We start from the raw sequence: 25,796 nt of genomic DNA on the forward strand, positions 1-25,796 counted from the left end.
CTTGTTGAAGTGTTCAGTTTGGAGATTAACCTTGTTCCTTCAAATTAATTTCATGTCCTGTAGCTTTAAGGTGCTGGAAAAGGGAGGAAGTTTTTTTTTTTTTCTTACTGCATTCTTGCAAAATCTGCCCTGCAACATACACAGGACAAACGAACAGGAAATAAATGCACGCAACGCAGAACACAAGAACGCAGTAAGAAAAAAGGAAAAACTTCCTCTTTTTTCCAGCACCTTAAAGCTACATATCTTACCTTATGTCTGTAGAATTCTGTAGTCATTCTCTCTGCCTCAGAAGAGTCTTTGTATTTTATTATTTCATCAGGTAGTTACAATTTCACAAGCTACTGAGTTGCAGTTTCATAAATCAGTTTGGCCACAGGATGCCACTGTTGAACCATTACATTTAAGTAAAAAGTAAAACGTTTCAGATTTATGCTCTTGGTAACAATGCAGTGATTTTTTTTAGCGCTGCGACTATTATTGTTTCCTGGCAGGAGAAAATATAATACCATAAATGAAGCACACAGACTCTGAAAACCCAGTTTAAATTCGGTATACAAAATAGTTTGTAATTAGATTGCTAAGCTTCCATCTCATGGGCAATCTAATAGCAATTATTTGTTAGGGAGACAACAACGTATTTTTTTCATATACTAAATAATCCTATATGAAGGAACCATAGACCTTTGTTCCTTCTTAAGGCATCAGTGGTTTTGATCTTAAGACATATTACTAAATATGGATAGTCATCATCCCTTCTGTATGCTAAGTTAATTTGGTCAAAAAGGTTTCCTCATTTTTCTAAAATAGTTTTCAGGAATAATTAAATGGTTTAAGTAGGAAGAGAACATATGAACTATTTGAGTGGGACATTCACAGATGCAAAATTGCAATATAAATCAATTTATTTAAACTTTAAAACCAAATGAACACGATGGAACCAAAATATATTGAATGTCTTGGCATGTTTTAATGGTTTTTTGCATTGGTTTTTTACTGCATGGATGTAAAATCTGATTTTAAGGAACATAAGGGAGCTATTAGATAGGTAGAGTATGACATTTTGCCCTACATTCCAATAACAGTTTTTTATTTATTTATTATTATTTATTTATTTATTTATTATTATTTATTAATTATTATTATTTATTATTTATTATTATTTTATTATTTTTATTTATTATTATTATTATTTATTATTTATTATTTATTTTTTTTTTTTTTTATTTTTATTATTTATTATATATTTATTATTTATTTTTATTATTATATTTATATTATATTTATTATTTATTATTTATTATTTATTATTTATTATTATTTATTATTTATTATTTATTATTATTATTATTATTTATTATTTATTATTTATTATTATTATTTATTTTTATTATTTATTATTATATTTATTATTTATTATTTATTATTTATTATTTATTTACATTTACATTTACATTTACATTTCCTGGAAGTAATGCCAATAGTATGTAGGAACAATACTATTTTTTATTCTAAGAACAATTCTATGTGGTAATTTAGAATGAGAGAAACCAACTGTCCCTATATATGAATAAATCTAACAGGAGCAGGTAATGATAATTGCAATATATAATGTACTGTTGAGAGTAAGAATTTGCCAGATTATTTTTTAATTTATTTTTCTATTACTTTGTAAAGGCTATCTTCTTAAAAAGTTTAATAACATTCAAATTCTAAAAAAAAAATGAATTACCAGACTCATTTTATAACATTTTATGCAACACATATTTTGAATTTGACTCAAACTGTCAGTTGCTTCATTTGAATTCTATGCCTCTATCTCTTTTTCTGTCTATAGTCCTATTCCAAATGTTCTTTAAAAAAAGCTATTTGAATTTACATCTGAGTAAACATGAACAGACTCTCTCATATATTGTTCTTTCACAGACAACATGACATCAACATTGCAAATAATCTTAGAAGTTGTTCCAACAGAAGAAAATCCAGATTTGTGATCTTCAGCTAGAAGAATTTTCATTGTTAGACAAACGTCTAAGTTCTTCATTGATTGAATGAACATTTTTTTTTTGCCAAAATGGCTTTAAAAAAAGTTTTACTGGAAAAAGTTATATTGGGGCATCAGTTTTAACCTGATATTTGATGAAAACTTTAAATGGAATTGTTATGAATGTATGTGTATACATACTGTACATTAAAAGGTTATCTGATACTGTATCAACAGTTTTGTAGACAACTGTTTTAAAACTATTGTAAAATAGTATTTATCTTCTCCTTTGCAAATGGAGTTGATGTGGTATTTTCTATATTTTAAATGTATAAGACGTCCAATTGGTCATACCGATATTTACTAAGAACATTTGTTTTAAAAATGTTCATCATAGCTAGAAATATTAGAATGGATTATATCAGAACTCCATGCTGGACCTGATGTAAGACAACAGTAAAGAATTATATTAATACAAAATTATTCCATTATTTGTTCTTTTTTTAAAGCAACAGTTATAGTTCATTGGGGACACTATTGCATTAAAAATAACTCTATTTCCCCTTAATCAGTTGTAGTTAAGACCGCTGAATTGTCCTGACACCAAAGAAACATGCCAAATGATGGACAGAGGAACCTTCTTTGTCAATTCTTACACATAAGAAATGTATCATTCTAAATGTTTGCTCCATTTTACTGTCTCTTTATTGCAAATCAACACAAATTCACAATTTATTTGAGGTTCTCCATTTTACTGTCTTGTTATTGAAAAACAGCATAAATACAGCATTCATTTGAAGAGATCAATCAGCATTTGATCAAGAAAAAGCAACATGGTTTGGGCTAGGAATTTTGTATTACAACTCATATCAAACATTCTGGCAAATGATAAGGGCTTGTAAGGGGACAAATCAGCATACAGAGAAGAAGTCCAGAAGCTATCCACATGGTGTTCAAAAAACAACCTACATTTAAACAGTAGCAAGACAAAGGAGATGGTGCTGGACCTGCTCCACTGTATATCAAGGGGGAGCTGTGTGGAGAGGGTTTCCTCTTTTAAATTCTTGGGCGTGCTTATTAGTCAAGATCTCACCTGGAAAAACAACACATCCCTGGTGGTTAGTAAGGGTCAACAGAGACTTCATTTCTTTAAAGTCCTGCGGAAAAATCAGGTGGAACAATGACTGATGACCACTTTCTATTGTAGACTGATAGAAAGCATCCTTACATACTGTATAACAGTATGGTTCGCTGGTTCAACAGGGAGGCACTACAGAGAATGATTAATTTGGTACAAGAAACCATTAGTTGTGCTCTAACACCACTGAATGTCATTGCCAGGTCCCTTTGTTAAACTAGGTGTAGGCGTGGCCAACACATGATGTATCCAGCCTGCAGGCTGGAAATTTGACAGCCCTGCTCTAAGCCATTCTGCTTTGGTTTAAAATAGCATGGCAAATCTACTATAGTTGGTACATTAGCAATAGCAATATTATTTAGGCTTATATACTGCCCACTAGTGCTTTACAGCTCTTTTTGGTTTACAACATCAGCATTTTGCTTTCAACAATCTGAGTTATCTTTTTACCAAACTTGGAAGGATTGAAGGTTGAGTTAACTTCAGGATTGAACTCCAGACTGTGGGCAGAGTTTCCTGAAATATTGTAGTTTAACCATTGTGCCACTAGGGTTCTTTATAGTCTATAAGCTTATACATTGGCTTATAGCTTTGTGTTTTTGTGAGCCCATCAGCCCATCAATTGTTTATTGAACAAATCATGATTAAGCAAGCAATGGCTTGACATCATGTGTAAATATGATCACTTTTCACTCTGTTTTGCGGATTGATTTTATTGATTCAAAATTTCCTAAAGTTGTAAATCTCAATAATGTTGGCTGACTCTTGTCTTTTTTTTTTTTTTTTTTTTTGCTTTAATATTTGAAAGAGGAAGTTGTTCAACTTTACTGATGTTGATGGCATTCTGTTCGATGGTTTTGGTTTTTTTTTTTTTTGCATTTAGCAACACTGCATTAAGAAAAATAGTTTCAGGCATCACTTTTTTTGTAAGATTAGTGGCCCCAAAACAGGCTCTAAGTCCTTAGAGAGATTGCTTGTCTCATTAATTATGCAGTTTTATATTCTGCGCACATTGAATTATTTGTAAAGTAATAGTGTGACTTTAGAAAGGCACACAGGAGGCTTATTATTCTAATTAATAATTCCATCACATGAAAATTTACAATCATTATAATAATACAAAACTATATTATGAGGTACCAAAGGAGAATAGTTTGCAAAGATATGTATAGCTGAATGAAACCCAAGAGATAAATAACGTTGTCTGGTAAATAAATGGATAGCGACAACCACTGACTCAAGACAAAGTTCCAAATCTCTAACTATTGCATGGATTACTCTGCTACTGCCATGAAGAGTGAGGATGCAAAAGATGTGATTCAAGAAGGAAGGATGTATGGTGATGTGCAGTGTATACAACACTTGCGATGCTCTTCTCTGTTCTTTACACCTGATCAGTCTTGGTTAGGAGAAATTCATTCAATGGCATTGCTGCCATTTCTACTGTTCTGAGGCAGCAGGGGAATAACCAATTAGTTGCACTCTCTCATCTGTTGTTCCTCATTTTATGTCACATTTTACTTAGGTCTAAGTAAATAGAGATATAATCCTCCTATGGCAAGAAGAAGTTACAATTTGTATTGACACAGCCTTAGAGTCCACTCTGCTAGAAATTGTTTTCTGAATAAGGGTGGTAAGAACTGACAATGCTATCTAGTAATGATTCTCTTCTATGTACTTTGTATTACATGGTGTGCACATGTACATGCACCAGTGGTGGGTTGCAGGTGGTACGCCCCGGTACGGGTGCACCAGAGCCAGTCTGGAGCACCAGATACCGTTCCGTTCCGGTGCTCTGGAGGGCCCACCCGCCCGCCCGCACTCCTTACCGTGTTTTAAAGCTGGCACGTACAGTGCCTGTGCGATACTCTGCTGAGCAGCTGGAGAGTTGTGGGAGGCTTGCAGAAGCATCATTTCAGCTACAATGCATGCACGCGCCACATGCGTGCATGTGGGTGATGCTGGGGCAGTTCCAACCGTACTGGTTGGAACGGAATCCGGAAGCCACCACTGACATGCACGTATGCATGCTTGCACACATACACACACATTTTTTTAAAATAATTTTTTATTTTTTATTTTTCAAAACAAACATAACACATAAAATCTTCTTTCTTTACATACTGTAGAAAGTGTTTCAGTTGGTTACAAAAAGCTTTCATGCATCTCTTCCACCGTCATCAAGTATAGTTCATATTAACTCAAATACTTTAACTCCAATGTTTATATATGTTACCATCATCATACCCCCAGTTCATTTGACTATTATTGTTTAGATGTCCATCATAAAATATACCAAGATTTAATACATAACCACATACTGGCATTTCATTTACTATTTCTAAAATCCTCCAAAGCCACTAAATCCTTATATCCTATTCTAGCTAAACATCCATAATATTTAGTAACAAATTTTTCCAATCCTCCTTTTCAAAGCACTGTTTACAATTTACATCCAATTTCCTTATGATGTACCCAGACCTATATATTAATTATCATTATCCCTTCTTTATTTGACTATATCCTATATCATAACATTTTCCCCCTAATAGTCAAAACTTGACTCTATCTAATTAGTTCTTTTTTAAATTGACCTTTATATATAATCCAAAAGGTTTTCTGATCTTCCCTTATGGGTATCATTCAATATTCATATCCAATTATTGCTTATCATGACACTACACATTGTATACATTATTATCATTATCATTTTTTTATTTAACTATACCTATTAACACTAAATTTCACTAAGTTTAACTAGTTTTAAATAATACTCTTCCATCTATCAACCTGTATCTTTCCATTGACAAAACAGTCTCATGTCTTCTGCCATTTGTGGTATTAATCTTCTAAACATCTTCTTGATCAGCTTTGTATGGACTTCTCTTAGCAGCTCCTTGCTTGTAAGATCTCTCATATAATTTTGATGCCCTCTTTCTGTTTCTTATTCCGCTTATCTTTGATTGTCAGTAGTGTTATCAATATTTTTGCTGATAAGGTTTCATAGTCCATAAATTCTTTAATTTTTCTTTTTTCTTCCATGTCTTGCCCTTTCAGATAGATTTTCCTTTCCATTTATTTCCTCTTTCAATATTCCATTCTTTGCATTTTCAAAAACAAACCAGTTGCATAAATATCAGCAGGTTTAATTCTTTACATTTATTTTCCACTTCAGTTTTTTGGACTTCAATTCTCTCATTTTGCATTTGATAAACATCTTCATTTTTCATAATATTTGCTGTTAGCTGCTCCAAGTATTCCAATTTTTGTTCTATCTCTCATATGTATTTGATAATTTTAGTAATTCTGAAAATATTGTCTGTAAGTTTACAATCTGTATATTTCTTGACATTATGCCATCTAAGAAGTGCATCTGCCCTTGCTTGGAAGGTTGTTAATGTTAAAACATGGATTCTCAAAATCCGTCTTTTTGTCTCTTCTCTGGTTGAAAACACACTTCAAAGGAACATCTGACTTACCCTATCACTCTGTAACGAGCCGTCAAAACAAACCGTGAAGAGAGGAGGAAGTTCTGCTTGAATACACAAAGCTCCAATCAACAAAATCTCCCTGCAGTCGGACAGCATACCACTGTTAAAATGTTCTTTTTTATGTCTATTTTGTATTTCAAATTAGAAGAAGAGGTCCAATCTTTAAATGAATTTTAAAAAAATACCCGCAGCAATGAAAGAGGAGAACTTTGATCTTTAAATCACAGAGTCACAGAGAAAAAGTAGAAAAAGAAAACTTAATCCATCCATTTTAAAAGGCTTATAAAGATTCCATCCATAAAGATAGTATTTAAAAAAGTGAGATAAACACTGTCTAAAACCATTAAGGGTTTAATTTTGCCACTTGATTCTTCTATTCTTCAATTTAAATCAATTTTTTAAGTTTTATAGGCAGTCTCTCTTTTAAAACAATAAAGATTCTCACCAGTTGGAAACATTTTCACTTTCCATTCCTTTCATTTTGGGGGCTGCCCAACCTCATCAGCCTTTACCTGGAATTTTTGCCACTGGCTTGAAGAAATTCTCTTGCTTCTTTCGAGGATTTTGCGATATCCCCGAGATCAGCAAGACGTATTCTTCCTGTTCACTGTCTCTTCGGGACAGTTTAGATCCGTTTGGACCTCCCAGTGGCAAAAACTATTGACTGCGATCTCAGAGCATTGACATCACACATCGTCTTGTTGCGACTTCGGCCCCGCCTCCACACCATTTTATTGAATCAAATCACCACTGGAATTATCTGCCGCTACCAAGATGAAGTCTCAAAACTTCTTTGACAAATTCTCTACAGGTATATATTTGTTTCTTTTCAAAAACTCTATATAAAGCATTGGTACAAATCTAACACTGCTTGGGGTTACATAATTGTAAGTGTTTGACTGTGAATATTAGCTACAAGTGTTAATTGATAAATGTCTATTATTATTGGGTTTTAAGATGAGCCTAGGACAGATCTAAATCCTGCAGACTTTTCTCTCACGGAAAATATGCATGGATTTTAATTATAGGACAATTATAATGTATAAGGTTCTTACAGTACACAGACCTTATACCAAATGGATAAACTATTAATCACTTTATGTATTGATTTAAAAATGCTGAAAAATTAACTCCCCTTAATATAAAGTCTGTGTCCCACATGTATATGCACATACTGTATATTCAGCATGGATTAATTCACTGCAGGAGCAAGGCATGATTGAAGGTTATGGACCAGTGTCGTTAGGTAGATATGAGTTGTTGTTTTTTTTACTTCCTCCCTAGGGTTAAGAGTGACTGGTGCAAAGATCCTAGTCAGTCTCCATGAATAAGGGAAGATTAAATCTGCTTCTTCTTATTCCTTAGTTCTACTTTAGCACTTTAAATATTAAATCACACCAGCTGTCATATACTGTACTTTGAAAATTATTCAGAAGATGCATAAGTAGCCAGCCTCTACTACTCTTTTTTTTCAGGTTGTGAGATAGCATGGATGGGTGGTAGATACTTTCAGTCTCAATTAATCAAAGATGTACCAGGATGATAAAAAGCATGAAAAAGAAGGGGTTGCTCTAATGAAGAGTAGATAAATAATATGCTTTTCTATGATCAAAGCAATTCTTTCTAACTTTAAAGTACATTACATTCATACATTACATAAAGTGCATTCGGTATATTACAAATTAAGCTAAAATTAATGCTAATTATGTATTTTGTATATGTTCTCTGTGTAGTTATATACAGTATATTACATACTTATGATAAAAATACATAAAATAAAATACAATTTAATGTTTGTGTAGTTCAATGATATCATTGAACTAAAGTTCAATATCAATTACATAATTTTAAAATCTAATGGAATTATTGAAAGAATTGAGTATTTTATACATATGATAAAATACTGTACATATTGTATCATTACTATTTTATAATTGTCTAGATCTGTACAGGTCAATGGAATCAACTATATAATTTTATAATAATTTATAAAATTCATCATTTAAAATCATTGCAAAAACTATTTCTCAAGACACTTGCATTTCAACAAGCAGTTTTTGATTCTGTCAGTTTCAGCTGAAACTGTTCTGAAGGAATACATTGCCTTAGGGCAGAAACAAAACTGCTGACCAGAGTAAATCAGGAAATTTGCATAGCCCTTAAAATGGAATGAGGAAGCTCATATGCTTCAGAAGAGTATATGCTGCATTATCACTGATAATTATTAGGTGTCAGGGCTGCTTCCCTCAGTAACCAAGAAAGAAACCACTCAACTCCATTTTGCAGAATTAAGAGTACTTTTACTGGTTATGAGTAGATAGTAGCTAGGCAAAGCAAGATCTGAGGCAAAAGCGCGCGTAATCATAGATATCAATAAGTGACCCAACCCCCTCCCCTTGGTAACCCCATCCCATAGTCCAATCCGAACACCCCACAAGTGTCATGTGGGAGACATCTTCAAAATCATCATCAGGTTGGTATGCCGGACAGTTGGCCTTGGGGGCAACTCCTCTCTCTGCACCATGCACAGTAGATGGTGAGAACAACTCCCTTTTCACAGTCACTCCTGCACAGAACAATTCCCCACCCAAATACCAGGTGAGCAGCAAAACAGAGGCTGACATGTTAAGACATCTTGATTTTATATACACACACACCTGGTGGGATTCAAAAATTTTTATTACCAGTTCTGTGAGCGTAGCTTGGTGGCCTCAGCTTGGCTTGGTCAGCATGGCTTGGTGGGTGTGGCAGGGGAAGGATACTGCAAAATCCCCATTCCCTCCTGATCAGTTGGGACTCAGGAGGCAGACTAGATGGGGGCGGGGCTAGCCAGAGGTTGTATTTACCAGTTCTTTGAACTACTCAAAATTTTCGCTACCGGTTCTCCAGTACTGGTGAGAACTTGCTGAATACTATCTATCTATCTATCTATCTATCTATCTATCTATCTATCTATCTATCTATCTATCTATCTATCTGAAATACAATAAGGGGGGCGGGTATAAGCACGCCAGTGTGCCTACCGTCCCTGTCCTACTGTCCCCATTTATTTGTACTCATTTTCTTTGTTCTGGTCCATGTTTATACTTATAACTGTTATCTTGTACATGTTTGACAGATTAATTAAATAAATAAAATAAATAAATAAACAACATGGTACCTTGATGGTATACTGGGAAATCTGATTTCATTTTTCTTTCATGTAAAACTTTGTGATTGCTTGCTTGATTTTCCACATTTTAAAGAAAATGGTTAAGAACAAAAATATTAGAAAATACTGCAAAGCAGGGAAAAAGTGGAGATTGTGTTATCTTTTGTAGGGGGTCATCCCTAAATTCAACAGAGTATAATCCATTTTGAAACCATCATTCTTAGTTATTCATTACCCAAGGTCTACCACTTTTAATCTGTTTTGAGGGTTTTTTTCTTGTCAGTGAAATACATGAAGGAGAAAATGATGGAATATCTTTAAGATGTTATTTGAATAGTAGTTTTGGAGTCAGGTACCGGAAACACCTCAGGGTTTTATGGAACTTTTAGGGTTAACACATCTATTATACACTTTCACAGGTTACATCCATTTAATTAGATACTGTACATAAAATGTAATATTAAATAGTAATATATTCACACCTCTTTTCAGAAAGCATAGTAAACAATGACATCAGAACAAATAAATGTAAATAGAGGTGATAATTATTTTATTAAAAGTGTTTCTATATCATTTTAAGATTCTGATCATATTATAAAAATAAAAGTATTTTGAAAACTATGCTTACTTACAAGAGTGTGAAATTAATTTTCTGCCCATTGGCATTAGAACATATTATTTTTAAATATTTAAACATATCTGAGAACAAGTTATTGAATCTGATTTCAAAATCTATAATCTAGCAATATCTTTAGTAAGACTAATCAGTGTACACAATGGTGTGGCCAAATATTTACGACCTTTAGCTTTCCTTATAATGCAAGATACTACAAAAACAGCACCTCTAGGAAATACATGGATTGGTAAGTCTTGCACAAAAGTTAAAATCTATCCAATTTTCATGTCAGTGCTGTTACACTATGCACATTTTAAAATTATAAACTTGATAATGAATTCTGAAGCTTCTTAAAGAAATATAAACTTCTATTGATGGAATAATCCTCTACTCATTATTACAATTGATTGCAGTTGTTTGTTTTCTACTAATGAAAGTTGTTCACTTGAGCAATATGTAAGTACCCCGCATACTTTTAGAAACTCCTTATGATAATTACATTACATAAGTAATCATTCACCCCATTTTTTAACCCTACATTAAATAAGAACTTGGTAAAGATCTCATTCCCAAGCATGAGAATTAGAGTAAAGTAAATATATAAATGTAATGAAATATTCTGGTAATTGTCTCTGAAATTTCTAATTTAATGAAAGAACAACCTAATTCAGAGGTTCAACAGATGGATGAAACATTCTTCCTAATTCTGATGGGATCAATTTTTCTGCCTGTAACTGTGCAATAAATATGCAATTAGGTTTTATTATATTGCTGTTTGATTGCTAGCATTGACGCCTTCTCCAGAATTAAGCACTTAAAGATAAAGCAGCATTTTGCTCTCTACTAGAATGGCTAGAAGAGGAATTATAGCTTCAAATATTTTCTCTTATCTTAATTTTTGATGATTTGTTCAATTATAGCAAGTGCTTCGCAGAAGTATTAAAATAAATAAATGAATGCTTAAGCAAAAAAGAAAAGCTGGTCTAATATACAATAAACAAACATAGGTTATGATTTGGTTTTTAAAAAAAACGCATACCAAACAGTCCTTATGCAGGGATTACACATTAAATTGGATGTCCAATTGAAAGAAGAAGGGATTCATGGTTGTAAAAATGCATTGATTAAAATGTAGTAGAAAAGATAAAAAAAGCTTTTGTGAGAATAACTTTGTAGAAATTTCTTCAAAAGGGATGTTGATGTATTTCCTAAAAAGATAGTGCCTTTGCTTTTGCTCTAAATACATATTTATTATATAAAGTTATTTTTAATTATTCACCCTTAATGTTACTGTCTATACCACCTAACTGTTGGATGCAGGAAATAGAATGTTGACTTGCAAGGCATTTCCTAGAGCAGTGGCCCCCAACCTTTTGGGCACTAGGGACTGTTCCATGAAAGACATTTTTCCATGGACTGGAGGGGGCATGGTTTTGCATGCTGCCTGCATCCCATGGATTGGATTTCACTTGTTTGCAAGGCCCAGTTTCTTGCATGCTGTGGCCCAGTACCAGTACACAAGACTGGGGATTGGCGACCCCTGCTGTAGAATATTGATGCTAGTAGTGTGAGAAAGCTAGTAGTGTGAGAAAGCTAGTAGTGTGAGAAAGTAGTGTGAAAAAGCTTGAGTAAAATTGATTCTAATTTGAATGCCAGAGTTGTTGTTTGTTTGTTGTATTTATTTCCCATTTGTATTATTTTGACAATAACTCAAGGAGACGAACATATACAACACATTTCCTCCTCTATTTTCCTCACAATATGAAATAACAACCCTGTGAAGTGAGTTGGGCTGAGAGACAATGATCAGCCCATGGTCATCCAGCCAGCTTTTGTGGCAAAGGTGGGACTTGAACATATGGTTTTCTGCTGTCTACCCTGGTGCCTTAAACACTAGAATCTGATCCAGGAGTATCTTATTTTTACAAAAAGTGCCAGCGATGCTGGCTGGCTTATCTGAGTGTGAAGCAGGGAGATATCCCTGACCTCAAGTGATGTCCTGGATACTATGTGGTGGACCTTGGTTTCTGGTTGTTGCCAGGTCTGTTTGCAATAAAACGTTGCTAGTATCTAATGGTGGTTGATGACCATAGAGATTTGGTTTACTTCAGTCAAGTACTACCAAAACCTTTCTAAAAATGGTAAATAGTGTCTTTTGTAGATATGCTTTTTGTGGAGTTCTGCCCTCTGGAACAGGATCTTCCCAGAGATTTTCTTGAGTTCCACCCTACCCAAAACATAGGTCTCTTCTCACAGTTGTGTCCTCTAGGTTAGTGCGATGTGGAAGGTGTTATTTCTTATTATTTCCTTGAGGTAATTGTGATTTTTAATAGTTTTTTTTAATGTTTTTAATTTTGGGAGGTGTGTGGCCTGGAAATTGAACAGATAAATAAATAATCTCAGGTGGTATTAAAATTATTCTTCAATTGTCACTAGGGAATTTGAACCTTCTAATCTCTGAGAGTCTGGAACAGCTCAGGAGTTGATGGCCTAACACATACAATCAGTCATACATTACACCTTGCATTTTGCCCAAAGTATATACATATTTTATGCTATGCATATGGAGCCTTATTACACAAAGCCCTTTATATGATAAGACAATTATACTGACTATTGCTTGACCCCTTCTATGGGTGACTATGCCATTATGTGGTCTTCCTTAAGCATTTTATGAATCAGGTGGATTCTGGTGGCAATTTGGGGAATTTCCCATGATCACCAACCAGTTCTGTTGTTGGACTATGTTCCACTGGCAATAGGAAGTAACCTGGGCTTTGAAGTGATGTTCCTTAATGACATTTATTTGTTTGCTGGTCTCACTTAATTCCTTGGTTAGGAAATATGGACAGAAGCTATGAATACATCAATAATGGAAGACTAACCAAACTGAAATTTGATGGCACATAAAAACAAGTTCAAGACTGAGCTTATTCTGCAGTAGAAAGACCCTGACTTGTATTATATATATATACTATGTTATTCATTTATGATGCAACAATACTGAAGAAGCAAAGTGGATTCATTCTATTGGATTCAGCTTTAAATACATGAAAAAGTGTAATTTGTAAAGAACAAATATTACTTTCCATTACCAAGGAGAAGTCCAGTTTCTAGCAAATAGAATTTCCTTCATACTTCACTGAGAGTCTTGTAGCAGAATTTTTTCCCAGTAATACATATAAAAATAAAATGCATGCCAGAAATAATGAATTGCGGTGATTTAGGTTGGTGTGGCTGGTATAAATGGGAATTCATAGGTTGGTGATAATTGTATGTCACATGCCACTGAATAGTGATAAAAAGACCAGATGTCCATTTTTGGAAAAAAATGAACAACATTTCCAATGAATCTGATTAAGAAAATTCAAATAGGAGCTACAACCATGATACACCCAAAAAGGACAGGTCTTTGCATTGTTGTGTTCATCACCTTTAGTTTTAGGCTCTTTCTCTACAGACATCCCTATATGTAAGTACATCTTATAAAAACTCTTTGGAGTTTAGTATTAGTATTTAGTATTTATTAGGATTTATAGCCGCCCTTTCTCCCTGAGGGGACTCAGGGCGGCTTACAATCATTAGGGAGGGGGTGCAATTCAAAATAAACAGTATGTGAACAAAGTAAAATAATAAAAACTCAACTTGCATTCAACACTCAACACTCGGGTGGGGCACCTGAGTTCTTGAAATATGTTAGGTTGGGTTGATATTCAGACTCAGGGCCCTTGTCATCTGATTTTTCTTGCACCTGCTTCAATTGTCAGCCTCAGGTGATTGATTAAATCCCAAGGCTGACAATCTGCTGGAGCAGATTCTTCAACCTCTGACTTCTCTAAGTGAAAAGAGACATAAGAATTAAGGAAGTTTATCAAGAGAAATATGTTATGTATATGCATGTTTATGTATAAATGTGATACTTGCAATGCAGATAATCAGATATTCAACTCCCAAGAATCATTATATGAGATATTAGTCATATGAGCAAATAAATACATAAATAAATACATTTATGGCTAAAGGAAGACCCTGACATTATATGCCTTAAGAACGTTGAAAATCTGAACTGAAATCCTATCATACAATTCCTCAGTGCCAGTAACTGTTTGAAGCCTGAATTCAGTAAGTGATGGTTTAATGGTAATCAGGAATATGCCTTCACTTTACAACAAATGAAAAACTGAAACCAATGAGGATTATTTCTTTCATTTATTTCATGATAAGTTCTGAAAATCTTATATCCATCTATGGCTCATTTTCCATTAGCACCAGAAAAGGTCAGATGGAGGTTAAAGCAATGAAATGATAAAAGTATGGAAAGAAAGATGGACAGTTTAGACTGTAATTGTCACTCAAATAGTTTTAACATAAGTACCTATGCATATTTTTGGACTGGTTTACTCGAAGTTCACATGGAATTATAAACATGCAAAGTAGCTTGTATTTTTACAAGAGATGTTGTTTTTTCTTTTAGAAGGTTGTGAAAGTTGTACTGTTAAGATGTTATTCATACTACAGTATTAAAACTATTCACTTCTCTAATATTCCTTTAAGCATTTTCAACTTTATCTACACTATTTTTCTGCGCTTTTCCTATTTATAATTAGTAAAAATGAAAGACAATTTGATTTCTATGTGAATATGAGTGGCTTTATACAACATCCTAGGATGAAAATTCAATTGGCTACCTTGTTTTGTGAATCCAATTGGCTAATTTAAGGTCAAAAATAATGTGTGAATTCAGGCAATTGAATTAATTCAGTGAACCATGGTTCAACTTAAGTTTATGATGAAATAACCCTATGTTTAATTCCTATTGCATAGAGTTGTGTGAATGTGAAAGCTTTGTCCCTGTGGGTTCACCCCATAAAGTGAGAGAAGACTTCACATCTATCATTCAAGTTTTGGGTGGTTATTTGAAGCTTAGGTTTTGTGTATGCATATATCTGTATGCATTGGGAACACATTTCTGCCATAGCTGTCTAGAGTGAAAGTGACTTCTGCTTATCATGCAGGGTCTCCGAAGTGCTTCGGTGCAACCACCCAAAATCTCCATGCAACTGCTTTGAAGCTTTATGATGTGGATCCAGAAGGGTGCTTTATTTTGCTGAAGAATCTGCACAAGCATACTATTAAATACTGTTTCTTCATCTGTGAAATTTTGACAGTTCAGATATTTATTTTAGATTTATATCCAGCCTTCCCTCCAGGAGCTCTGCTTCATCCCCTACCTCATTTTATCATCATAAACAAGGTATGCTAGGCTGAAAAATAGTGATTGGCATTCATCATTATTTTCACCTATATCTGAGCATTAATTATTATATCCTTGGTTTTTTTTAAAAAAATCCATTCTGTACATAAAGCTATATTTAATATTAATATGTTTTGGTCCAGGATATATTATCACAAAGCATTAAAAAAAAGCCATGAACATTGACTTGATAAAAGCATTGTGTATCATAAAATTGATATGAAAGTTTTTGTGAAAGAGAATAAGTTATAATTTGCAGTTCCCAGATAGATGATTTCCTGCCTATCACTCCTGGCCATTCTGCTTAAGAACTAAGTTAGAGGAGATGCAGTGTAAAAAACATTGCTATGTTTTGCCACTAAAGAAATAATTTTGTAGGGAAAATGTTTCTCACTGGAAAGATAATGCGGAGAGCTGAATATTTCAGTGCTGCCATCATCACAATATTATATATAATATTTTTGTGTCCATGTTAAGACGCCCCCATGTTTCATGTAGTTTCGTGTAGTAAGCACATTATAAGCCATTGCTGTGCAAAACCTTTCTTGTTAGAGTGAGTAGTACAACAAGAACAGGAAATCATCAAAGGAACAATAGAGATGAAACCTGTGGAGGCAATGTGATACAGGAAATAACTACAATAGAGAGGAATGATAGACCTGCATATAAGATATAGGCTCATCTGGCATGTGTGGTCTTTTCCTTTCTGCCTCTGCCACCTGTGTATAAGATGCCCCTCCATCTTCAAGTAAATATTTTTTTTAAAAAAAGTAGCATCTTATACACAGAAAAATACAGTAATCCAAGTCATCTGTAAGCTTCCATGGCTTGAGAATGGGCCTTGAACCTGAGTCATCTCAGTAGCAGTCAAGACTGTAAACATTAAGTGAAAGTGCTGTTATCTACATCTTATCTGACTGTAAGGTTTGTGGAATAGGAATGTTCTGTTCTGGGACAATTAGTGACAATAGAAATCTTGGCTGTGGCTTCACTGAAGAATTTAGCTTGCATGTTTAATAGACTCATACAACGGGCAGAGAATAGTCTCACTCTTCCTCTGGGCACATCCAATAAATGGAAGAATATTTCATTCACATAACAACCCACATTATCTTGACTCTATTTATTCATTTTATTATTAAAAAAATTACATGCCCAGCCAACTCATAAGTAAGGTGATTCTGGATGGCTCACAAAACTAAATATTCACATTCCAATAAGCCATAGACCCTCCCAGACTCTTACAGATGGCTTTTACATATAAGCTGGGTTCACAAAATTACAAATGAGGAAGTGAAAGCAAAGGGAAATAATCAAAGCCATTAAAAAGCAAAAGTTAAAATATTTTGAACATGTGATGCGACACCCAGAAAAATACAGCATTCTTCACTTAATCCTCCAGAGAAAGACTGAAAGCAAATGAGGTCCAGGCAGAAGAAGAACATCATGGCTTCAAAACCTAAGGGACTGGTTTGGACAAAACTGAGCAGCACTTTTTCATGCGGCTGTTGACAAAAATAGGATTACCAACATGATTGCCAACGGCCGATGACGGATATGACACAAGAAGAAGAATAGACCTTCCCAGTCATCCACAGTAACAACAAACACCATCCCACCAAACACTTGATTGGCTTCACATCAACCTGGGGTCCCCATGCCTGTTGACAGAACCATATCTTTATGCCTTCTGCAAAAGTATCATGGTGTGGGCCATTCTTATCTCTGTGGAAGAATATTACATAAGGAAGAAGCCACCACAAAGAATAACCTTTTTCTTGGACTTAACAGATCTACTTCTCTAAGATGTCTGCTTTTCATAAAAGATTAATTAAAGTCCTTGTTGCTTATCCTAACCCTGAATGCACAAAAGGGTTGTCTGAATGAGAATTCTGTGTATACTACGACATACATAAAATTGTTCAGGGGCTTCTATTTTTATAAGAAACAAACATTCATAACCTTGGCTATCTTCCTTTTATTTTTCCAGGGATGATTGAAGTTATCGAAGAAGACCGTATTCATTGTCAAAACAGTGTTTGGAGGATTTTGCCTCTTACCAGACTATAAAAGAAAAGATAGAAGAGGTATATTTGGAGTATGGACAGCATTGAGAATTATACTTTGTCCTGCCTGCCCTAAATATGTTACGTACTTAAGTACAGGCCTTTAGTCCTCTCAAGTAGCTGTTTGGCCTCTTTTTATGAATACTAAGCTCCCTGAGATTCAGAATCAATAAAAACAATTCTGCAGGGAAAGAAGAAATGTTATTTGGGAAGCTGAAATATGCTTTTGCATTAAAATGTCTCTTTTTCTAGATTATATGGATATTTTAGAAGCAGGACTGCCAACATTCAAAAATAAAATATAACTCTCCAATGAGTTATATATAAGTTAAAATATTATGTTTACTTTGCACTGGAATTATTTTATTTAATGTATTTTAATAAATAAAACCCTGTTACTTTTAATTTATGTTTACCTAATGGACAAATACTGCTCTCTCAAAACTTCTATATACACAGTATATTCAGCCTGCATATATTAGATAATAGTTTAATAGTTTATTGACATTTATAGGCCGCCCTTTTACCTAAGGGGACTCAGGGTGGCTTACAATCAATGGGAAGGGAGTGTAGGACAAAACACAAGAAAGAAAAAAATGTGAATAAAAAAAATAAACCGATAAAACACAACATTCATTCAGCATTCGGGTGGGGCAAGGTTCGGATCTTATCCCCAGGCCTGACGGGATAGCCAGATCTTGAGGGCTGTGCGGAAGGTCTGGACGGTGGTGAGGGTACGAATCCCCATGGGGAGATCATTCCAAAGCGTCGGAGCTGCAACTGAGAAGGCTCTCCTCCGCGTAGTCGCCAGTCGGCACTGACTAGCGGATGGAATTCGGAGGAGGCCTACTCTATGCGATCTGATGGGATGGAGGGAGGCAATTGGCATAGATAGGAACTACTAACAGTTTTTGACAAAAAAGAATCATTTTCCATATGCAAAATTAAGTAACAGCAGATATGATGGATCACTTTTTCCCAGTGTGTCAGTTTTGCATACGTTGATAAGTTTGTTTTATCTCATTTCTTCCATAATGTCAATAAATATGTACAACTTTTCTATGAATTTTATGTATACCTACTTAAAAGTAATTCATATTAGGTTCATTGGAATTTATCACCAGGTATCTTTGTGCCTTGGGATGGCAGCGGCAGCAGAGGTGCCCTGGCTCCATAATGAGAGCTGGACCATGCATCGTGAGGCAGGGAGGCGGGTGAACGAGAGCAGAACAGTCGCTCGCACAACCCCCCTCTCCAGCCGTGCAGAGCGCCATTCACTGGCATTTGGAAGGCGCCAAGCAGCGGCAGCCAGGCAGTGGCAAACAGGCGGTTTGCCAGGTGGCGTGGTTGCTTCATGGCTGTTGTGTTACGCTGCTGCGACAGCGCAACACAGCCATTCGCCCATGAGGCTGTGTCCGGCTCTTTGGGAGCCTGCTCACAAGAGAGCAGCCACCCGGCAACCCCAAAACAATAAACCTTCCCTCCATAATTAAGCCCAAGCCATATTTTGTAGGTAAAAAGAAAATAAGACCCTGTCATATTTTAGGGGAAACACAGTGGTATAAAATTATTTAAAATTTTAATCAAAAGTTCCACCTAGAAAACTAACTATAATTGTGAAAGACAAAGAAAAAAATATTATTCTGAAATAAAATCCCCAAATTTCAGCAAGCATATTCTAGCTTTCCTGTAGAAGAAAAATGATAGCCTATTTATATTTATATTTTATAAATTAGATAATAATATTCTGAATTCGTGTTTGAGCCAAATGAAATCTTGCATGGTTCCTTTTATTTCTTTCATGATAATTTCTTATACTTCAGCTTAACTGGTTGGATGGAATGAGATAAGAGAATTTGGTATTATATTTATGAGTTTGGCAAAGTGGCCAAGAATCCTACCCCTATCTATGGAATTTGGTATCCATATCAGTGGGTGAATGGCAGACAAGATAATCTGCCTGATTAGGATCTTATATCCTGTCAGATGTTATTGCTAATGGCTTTGGTTAATGAAGATTATGGCAAATATGTTCTAAAATCTTCCTTTACTAAGTGTACATAATAATGATTGTGATAATAAGGAACAAAATTGGCTAGCAGTGTTTTCAGTAACAGATTTTAGTGTAAAGATAAGTTGCATTTCCCACTTTTCCTGCATATTAAATATATCCACAGATTCTATTATTGAATAGTGGCTTGTGAAGTAAGTTTGTTATGGATTTTACATTAAGATTCTATATTGTACAAACATCATTCTCTTCATTAAGAAAACATAGCCTTGATTTGCTGCAGTTTTGAGTTATGAGACTGTTATTGTGGGTATTGATTACAGCAACTCTATTGCAGCTGATTTTGCTGTAAATAATCAAGTGTCACATTAGCAGAGTTTCAAAAGGAATTCATGTTCATTTGATAGGGGTCAGAAAACCTGGTAATAGCTATTCCTGTTCTCCCTTTGTTACAATATATCCTTATTTACTGGCATAAATTCTTAAGAATAATTTCAAGATTTCTTTCCCTGCTAAATAATCTGAATACTACTTTAATTTACCTGGTAAAGAATTCTTGCAGTTTTCTTCATAAGATTTCAGGATAGATTTGCCATTGCCTTCTTCCCAGGACTAAGAAAGAATGACTGGCTCAAGGCCTCCCAGCTGGTTTTGTGCCTAAAGTGGGCCTAGAACAAGTGGCCTCCTGGTCTCTAACCTGGTGCCTTAACCACTATATTGAACCTGGTTCAGAGGTACTTTCAGCCAGTTCTGACAAGTTCTGGAGAACTGGTAGCGGGAATTTGGAGTAGTTTGGAGAACTGGCAAATAGGCTGGCCCTGCACCCGCTGCCTCCCAGCCTGAATGGAGCTGGAAAGCAGGTTAGTGGGGTAGAGAGGGAATGGGAATTTTGCAGTAACCTTCACCCAGGAATGGGGAGGGAATGGGGATTTTGCAGTATCTTTCCCCTGCCATGCCCACAAAGTCATACCACACCCATAAAGTCACACACACCCACAGAACCGGTAGAGAAAATTTTTGCATCCCACCACTGACTTGGTCTAAACTATTTCACTTTCACTTCATGGAGACAGAAACAGTTGTTAGGAATTTTGGGATTTTTAGGTCCTTTGTATCTAAGCAATCCTTCAGTAAACAAAACTTAACAGAATGTACCCTAAATAAGCTATAAGTTGCATACACAAAAAAAGAAAATGGTGTGACAGTCGAGTTCTTCAGGTACTAAGGCAAATCTCTCAGATGGGCAAACAAGAGAAAGAAAAAGGAGGGCTAAACACAGGCCTGTATCTTGCAAAACTCCATGAAGTTCCTCAGTCACCTAAAGTATGTTGTCCTTCACCACTTCACTCTATCAAAACATAGCTGCACATGCAAGTATCACTCATGCCCGCTCTTCTCTGAAGATCCCAGTTCAGGCACTTGAAAGCTGGATAATCAGTAGATGGTAATGTAGATTTTTGTATCTCATTGCTGCTCTCTCTAATCATTGCCTAGTTTTCCCAGATCAGTTAAGAGAGTGATGGATTAGATAAGGACAAAAGAGATTCAGCAGATTTCTGATCCTGCTGTCTTTTTGAAATGGACGCTATGCTTTAAAAACATTGCAATTCTGCAGTTCTTACAACTGGTCTCTTTTTCCATTGAGACTCATATCTGTCTCTAGACTCACATTAGCTATTACTCATTTCCCCCCAGCATCTTGTTCTTTACCTCCTTGCAAATCCATATTCCATAGCAACACATAACAGAGATGCTATTGGGAAATACGCATGGGTGCAAAATTGATTATATGCTATCATTTTAATCTTAAGAACCCCTAGAGCTTTAAGTGCAACAGAAATTTTCTGGAGATTTCAGTGCTTTTCTTTACATTTTTAAAAGCAATAACGTGAGCATTTTTTCAAGACTATATATGCATATAAATATGTATACATATAAACAACACGGAAGAGTTGTGATCAATTTATTGAATTTTATTTTGTGTAGAATGAAGGTAGAGAACTTTTTTGATATAGCTTCAGTGAGATGGCATTTGAATGAAAACAAACTCTTGTTGGTCAACAGGTCAGAGAAAAAGTGTTCTCTACATTCTGAATTCAAGTTGTCTACAAATAATGTTGATGTTGCCGATGTGTTGGCTTTAATTAGATTTGTAAGCCTGGGAGATAAAAATGCTACTCGAATAGAAGTTATGATGTACCCAAATGGTATATTTGTCAAATTAAATCCTAATTAAATTAATGCTTTTTAAATGGGGCTGCAGTAGTCCAAAATGATCTGAAGTATAGCTTGGGTTCTTTTGGATCTGGTATTATTACTGGAGCCTCAAGAGACTTGGAGGCTTATATCTTTATTCTTTTTAATTCTAATGTCCCAGAAGACTTCATTCAGTTACCAAGAAAACTGCATGGATCTATTAAAAATGAATCTATCTGGATAAATGAGTCTGTCATGGCAGCCTCCCTCAGTAACCAAGAAAGAAATCACTCAACTCCATTTTGCAGAATTAAGAGTACTTTTACTGGTCATGAGTAGATAGCAACTAGGCAAAGCAAGATCTGAGGCAAAAGTGCGCATAATCATAGATATCAATATGTGACCCAACCCCTTCCCCTTGGTAACCCCATCCCATAGTCCAATCCATATACCCCACAGGTGTCATGTGGGAGACATCTTCAAAAAGCATCATCAGGCTGGTATGCTGGGCAGTTGGCCTTGGTGGCAAATCCTCTATCTGCAACATGCGCAGTAGATGGTGAAAACAACTCCCTTTTTACAGTCACTCCTGCCCTGAACACTTCTCCACCCAAATACCATGCTCCCCCTCCCCATTTCAAAGGCAGCTGAAAGCAAGCAGCAAAACAGAGGCTGACATCTGGCCCTCCGTCAGGAAAGGAAATCATCCCTTCAGAAAAAGAACAAACAAACACACAAACTACATAAAACAGGACCAAGAAAAAGGTGGAAATGTCAAAGTCAATTTCAGGTCATGGCTTGTCGGGGTAGGTAGAGTAGAATTTACGTAAAAGTCGAGAAGCCCTAACGTGGGACTTATCGACTCATTCAGCTTGGGAGGGGGGAAAATGTTTCCAGGATGCTAGATACTGAATTCGATTTCTATGTTTTCTAGAGTCCAAAATTTCCTTAATCTCAAAATGTTGCTCTCCCTCAATGAGAAGAGGGGCAGGTGGTGCAGGTAGAGGAACTCACAAAGAGTAAGTGTGTTCTGGCTTCAAAAGGTTGACATGAAACACTAGGTAAACATGGTTAAGGTACTTAGGGAGTTCCTGTCGCACCGACAAAGGGTTAATAATCTTTACAATAGGAAACGGACCGAATACTTAGGACCCAGTTTCTTAGACTTCTGGGTGGCTTGGAGAAACTTGGTAGACAAAAAGACACGATCTCCAACCTTGAATTCTTTTTGTTTAGCTCTCTTCTTGTCAGCCTGTTTCTTGTGTGCTCGATGAGCAGCATCCAACGCCCTGTATGCCAAAGGCCAGATTTTGCGGAGCTGGTCACTCCACTCAGAGAGGGACAGAACCTGTGTTTTTTCTCGTGGCACTTCCAGAATAGGCACAAAATCATGGCCAAACACTACTTTAAACGGGGTAAAACCTGTGCTGCTGTGCACAGAGTTGTTGTAGGCCACTTCAGCATGAGGTAACAACTCAACCCAATTATCCTGCTGATAATTAATGAAACACCCGAGGTACTATTCCAAAACGGAATTAGTCCGTTCACAAGCTCCGTTAGTTTGAGGATGGTGGGCGGAGCTTGGGCTTCTAAAACAAGGAGGTGGATTGGACCTCCCTACACACCATGTAGACAATACACATGCATAATGAATAATTTAGCCAAGGATTTAGCCGGCGAGATTTTGGAACAAGGAACAAAGTGAACTTGTTTGGAAAACAAGTCCGTAATGACCCAAATCACAGTATTCCCTTGACTTTCTGGTAATTCAACAATGAAATTACCTGTGAGACTGCCTACTGCCACACTCCTCCCAGCGGCCAGTAAGATCCCACAGGGTGGGCCTCCTTCAGATGCCGTCAGCCAGACAATGTCGGCTGGTGGCTCCCCGGAGGAGGGCCTTCTCTGTGGCTGCCCCAACCCTTTGGAATGAACTACCCCCAGAAATCTGGACCTCACCCACTCTCACGGCCTTCAGAAAAGCTGTCAAGACCTGGCTATTCTGGCAGGCCTGGGGCTGTTGACTTCATCATTGAGGTCCAGCCCCGACTGAGATGAATGTATCTATGTTGTTTTTTAACTTGTCTATCTTATTATTATTTCATTTTATTTTATTTTATTTCCCCTCTCTGTAAGCCGCCCGGAGTCCTCCAGGATTGGGCGGCCTATAAATAAAATTAAACTTGAAACTTGAAACTTGAAATCCATAGATATTTCCTTCCATGGAAAGTCCATACTTCAAAAGGGAGTTTAGCCCCCTTCAGGAAATGTCGCCAGGTCATCAAGGCCCACCTGACTGCAAAAGCCTCCTTTTCCCATATAGCCCATCATCTCTCCGTCTCAGTTAGCTTCCGAGAGGTGTAAGCGCAAGGTTGCAACTTCCCATCAGCATTCGTTTGTAGTAGTACTGCCCCCACTGCTACATCACTGGCATCAGCCTGGACAACAAATGGTGAATCCATGTCTGGGTGTTTCAAAACTGGTTCAGCCACAAAGAGTCGCTTTAGTTTTTCAAATGTGGCTTGACATTCCATAGTCCAATTCAATGGCTTCCCTGGTCTAGGTTTGGCCTCCCCTTTAGATTTTAGGAGATTCGTAATAGGGAGGGCAATGCTGGCGAACGATGGAATAAATTGACAATAAAAATTCGCAAATCCCAAAAAACTTTGCAATTGTTTGTGGGTGCGGGGGGGAGGTGTGCCCATTCAGTGACAACTTGGACCTTTGCTGGGTCCATCTCGATGCCATCATGCGATACCCAAGGTAGTCAATTTTCTGTTGATGAAATTCACACTTGGACAGTTTGGCATACAGTTTTGCTGCATGGAGTTTTTTGAGCACTGAGCGGACCAATTTCACCAATTTCTTCACGTGTTTCCATGTAAATAAGATAGACCATCACGCCTTTGTACAGGTGTTCATGCAAAACTTCATTTATCAGTTGCATGAAAACAGCTGGCGCCCCCTGCAGGCCAAATGGGAGTACTCGGAATTGAAAACAACCAAATGGGCAGTTGAAAGGAGTTTTCCATTTGTCACCCTCTTTAATTCTGACTCTGTAATAGACCTCTCGTAGATCTAATTTCGTGAAAATCTTTCCTTTACCCAATTGGGCCAACATATCCTTCATTAAGGGTAGTGGGTAGAGGTTCTGAACACAGACAGCATTCAGGTTTTTGTAATTAACACAGAGACGAAAAGAGCCATCTTTCTTTTCTCTGAACAGAACTGGAGTAGCCACTCGGGGCCTAGCAGGTTCAATAAATTCCCTTTGCAAATTCTTGTTAATAAACTTCCTTAATTCATCCATCTCACGGGCGGTCATCGAGTAGATCTGAGGGTTTGGAGGTTTTACCCCAGAGAGAATATCAATGCTGCAATCAGTGGCCCGGTGTGAGGGTAATCTATCAGAGGATTTTTCACTGAAAATGATTTTTAGGTCCCAATATTCTTTAGGGATTTTCTCCTCCCCCTCAATTTTTTCTTGCCCCCCTGCTAGGTTAGAACCAGCGTTATTTCATTTGGGAGCCTACCCTCTCCCTCAGGAGGTGTAGCAGATCGGATGCATAACCACCCTTTCTTCCAGTTGATTTATGTAACCAGGGTAAGCCTAATATAAGAGGCCGGTCCATCCCTGGAGCTACAATAAAACTTATTGACTCTTGGTGAGTTCCCATCCACATGTCTATTGGCTCAGTTACAAAATATGCCAGGCTCCCTCCAGCTATTGAGTCATCCAGCTGGCAAAAAACAATTGGAACTTTTAAAGTTTTCAGTCTCAGACCCAATTTTTCTACTACTTCGGGGCTAACGATGCAACGTGTGCAATCTGAATCTAAAAGGGCCAGCATTTTTTCTTGTGCTCCAGTAGAGGGCACTTTAAGCTCAA

General features: G+C 36.2%; 1 protein-coding gene across 1 annotated transcript in view; it reads left to right on the forward strand.

The window, feature by feature from the left end:
• SLC7A11 (solute carrier family 7 member 11) overlaps nucleotides 1-2,800 on the forward strand; it is a 70,753-nt gene extending 67,953 nt beyond the window's left edge. Inside the window, 1 exon segment of the mRNA XM_032223950.1 lies at nucleotides 1,927-2,800. Coding sequence (XP_032079841.1) covers nucleotides 1,927-1,994 — 68 coding nt within the window. The 3' untranslated portion in view covers nucleotides 1,995-2,800.
• Nucleotides 2,801-25,796: the final 22,996 nt, after the last annotated feature.

The sequence above is a fragment of the Thamnophis elegans genome, chromosome 9, assembly GCF_009769535.1.
Source record: "Thamnophis elegans isolate rThaEle1 chromosome 9, rThaEle1.pri, whole genome shotgun sequence".
Lineage (NCBI taxonomy): Eukaryota > Metazoa > Chordata > Lepidosauria > Squamata > Colubridae > Thamnophis > Thamnophis elegans.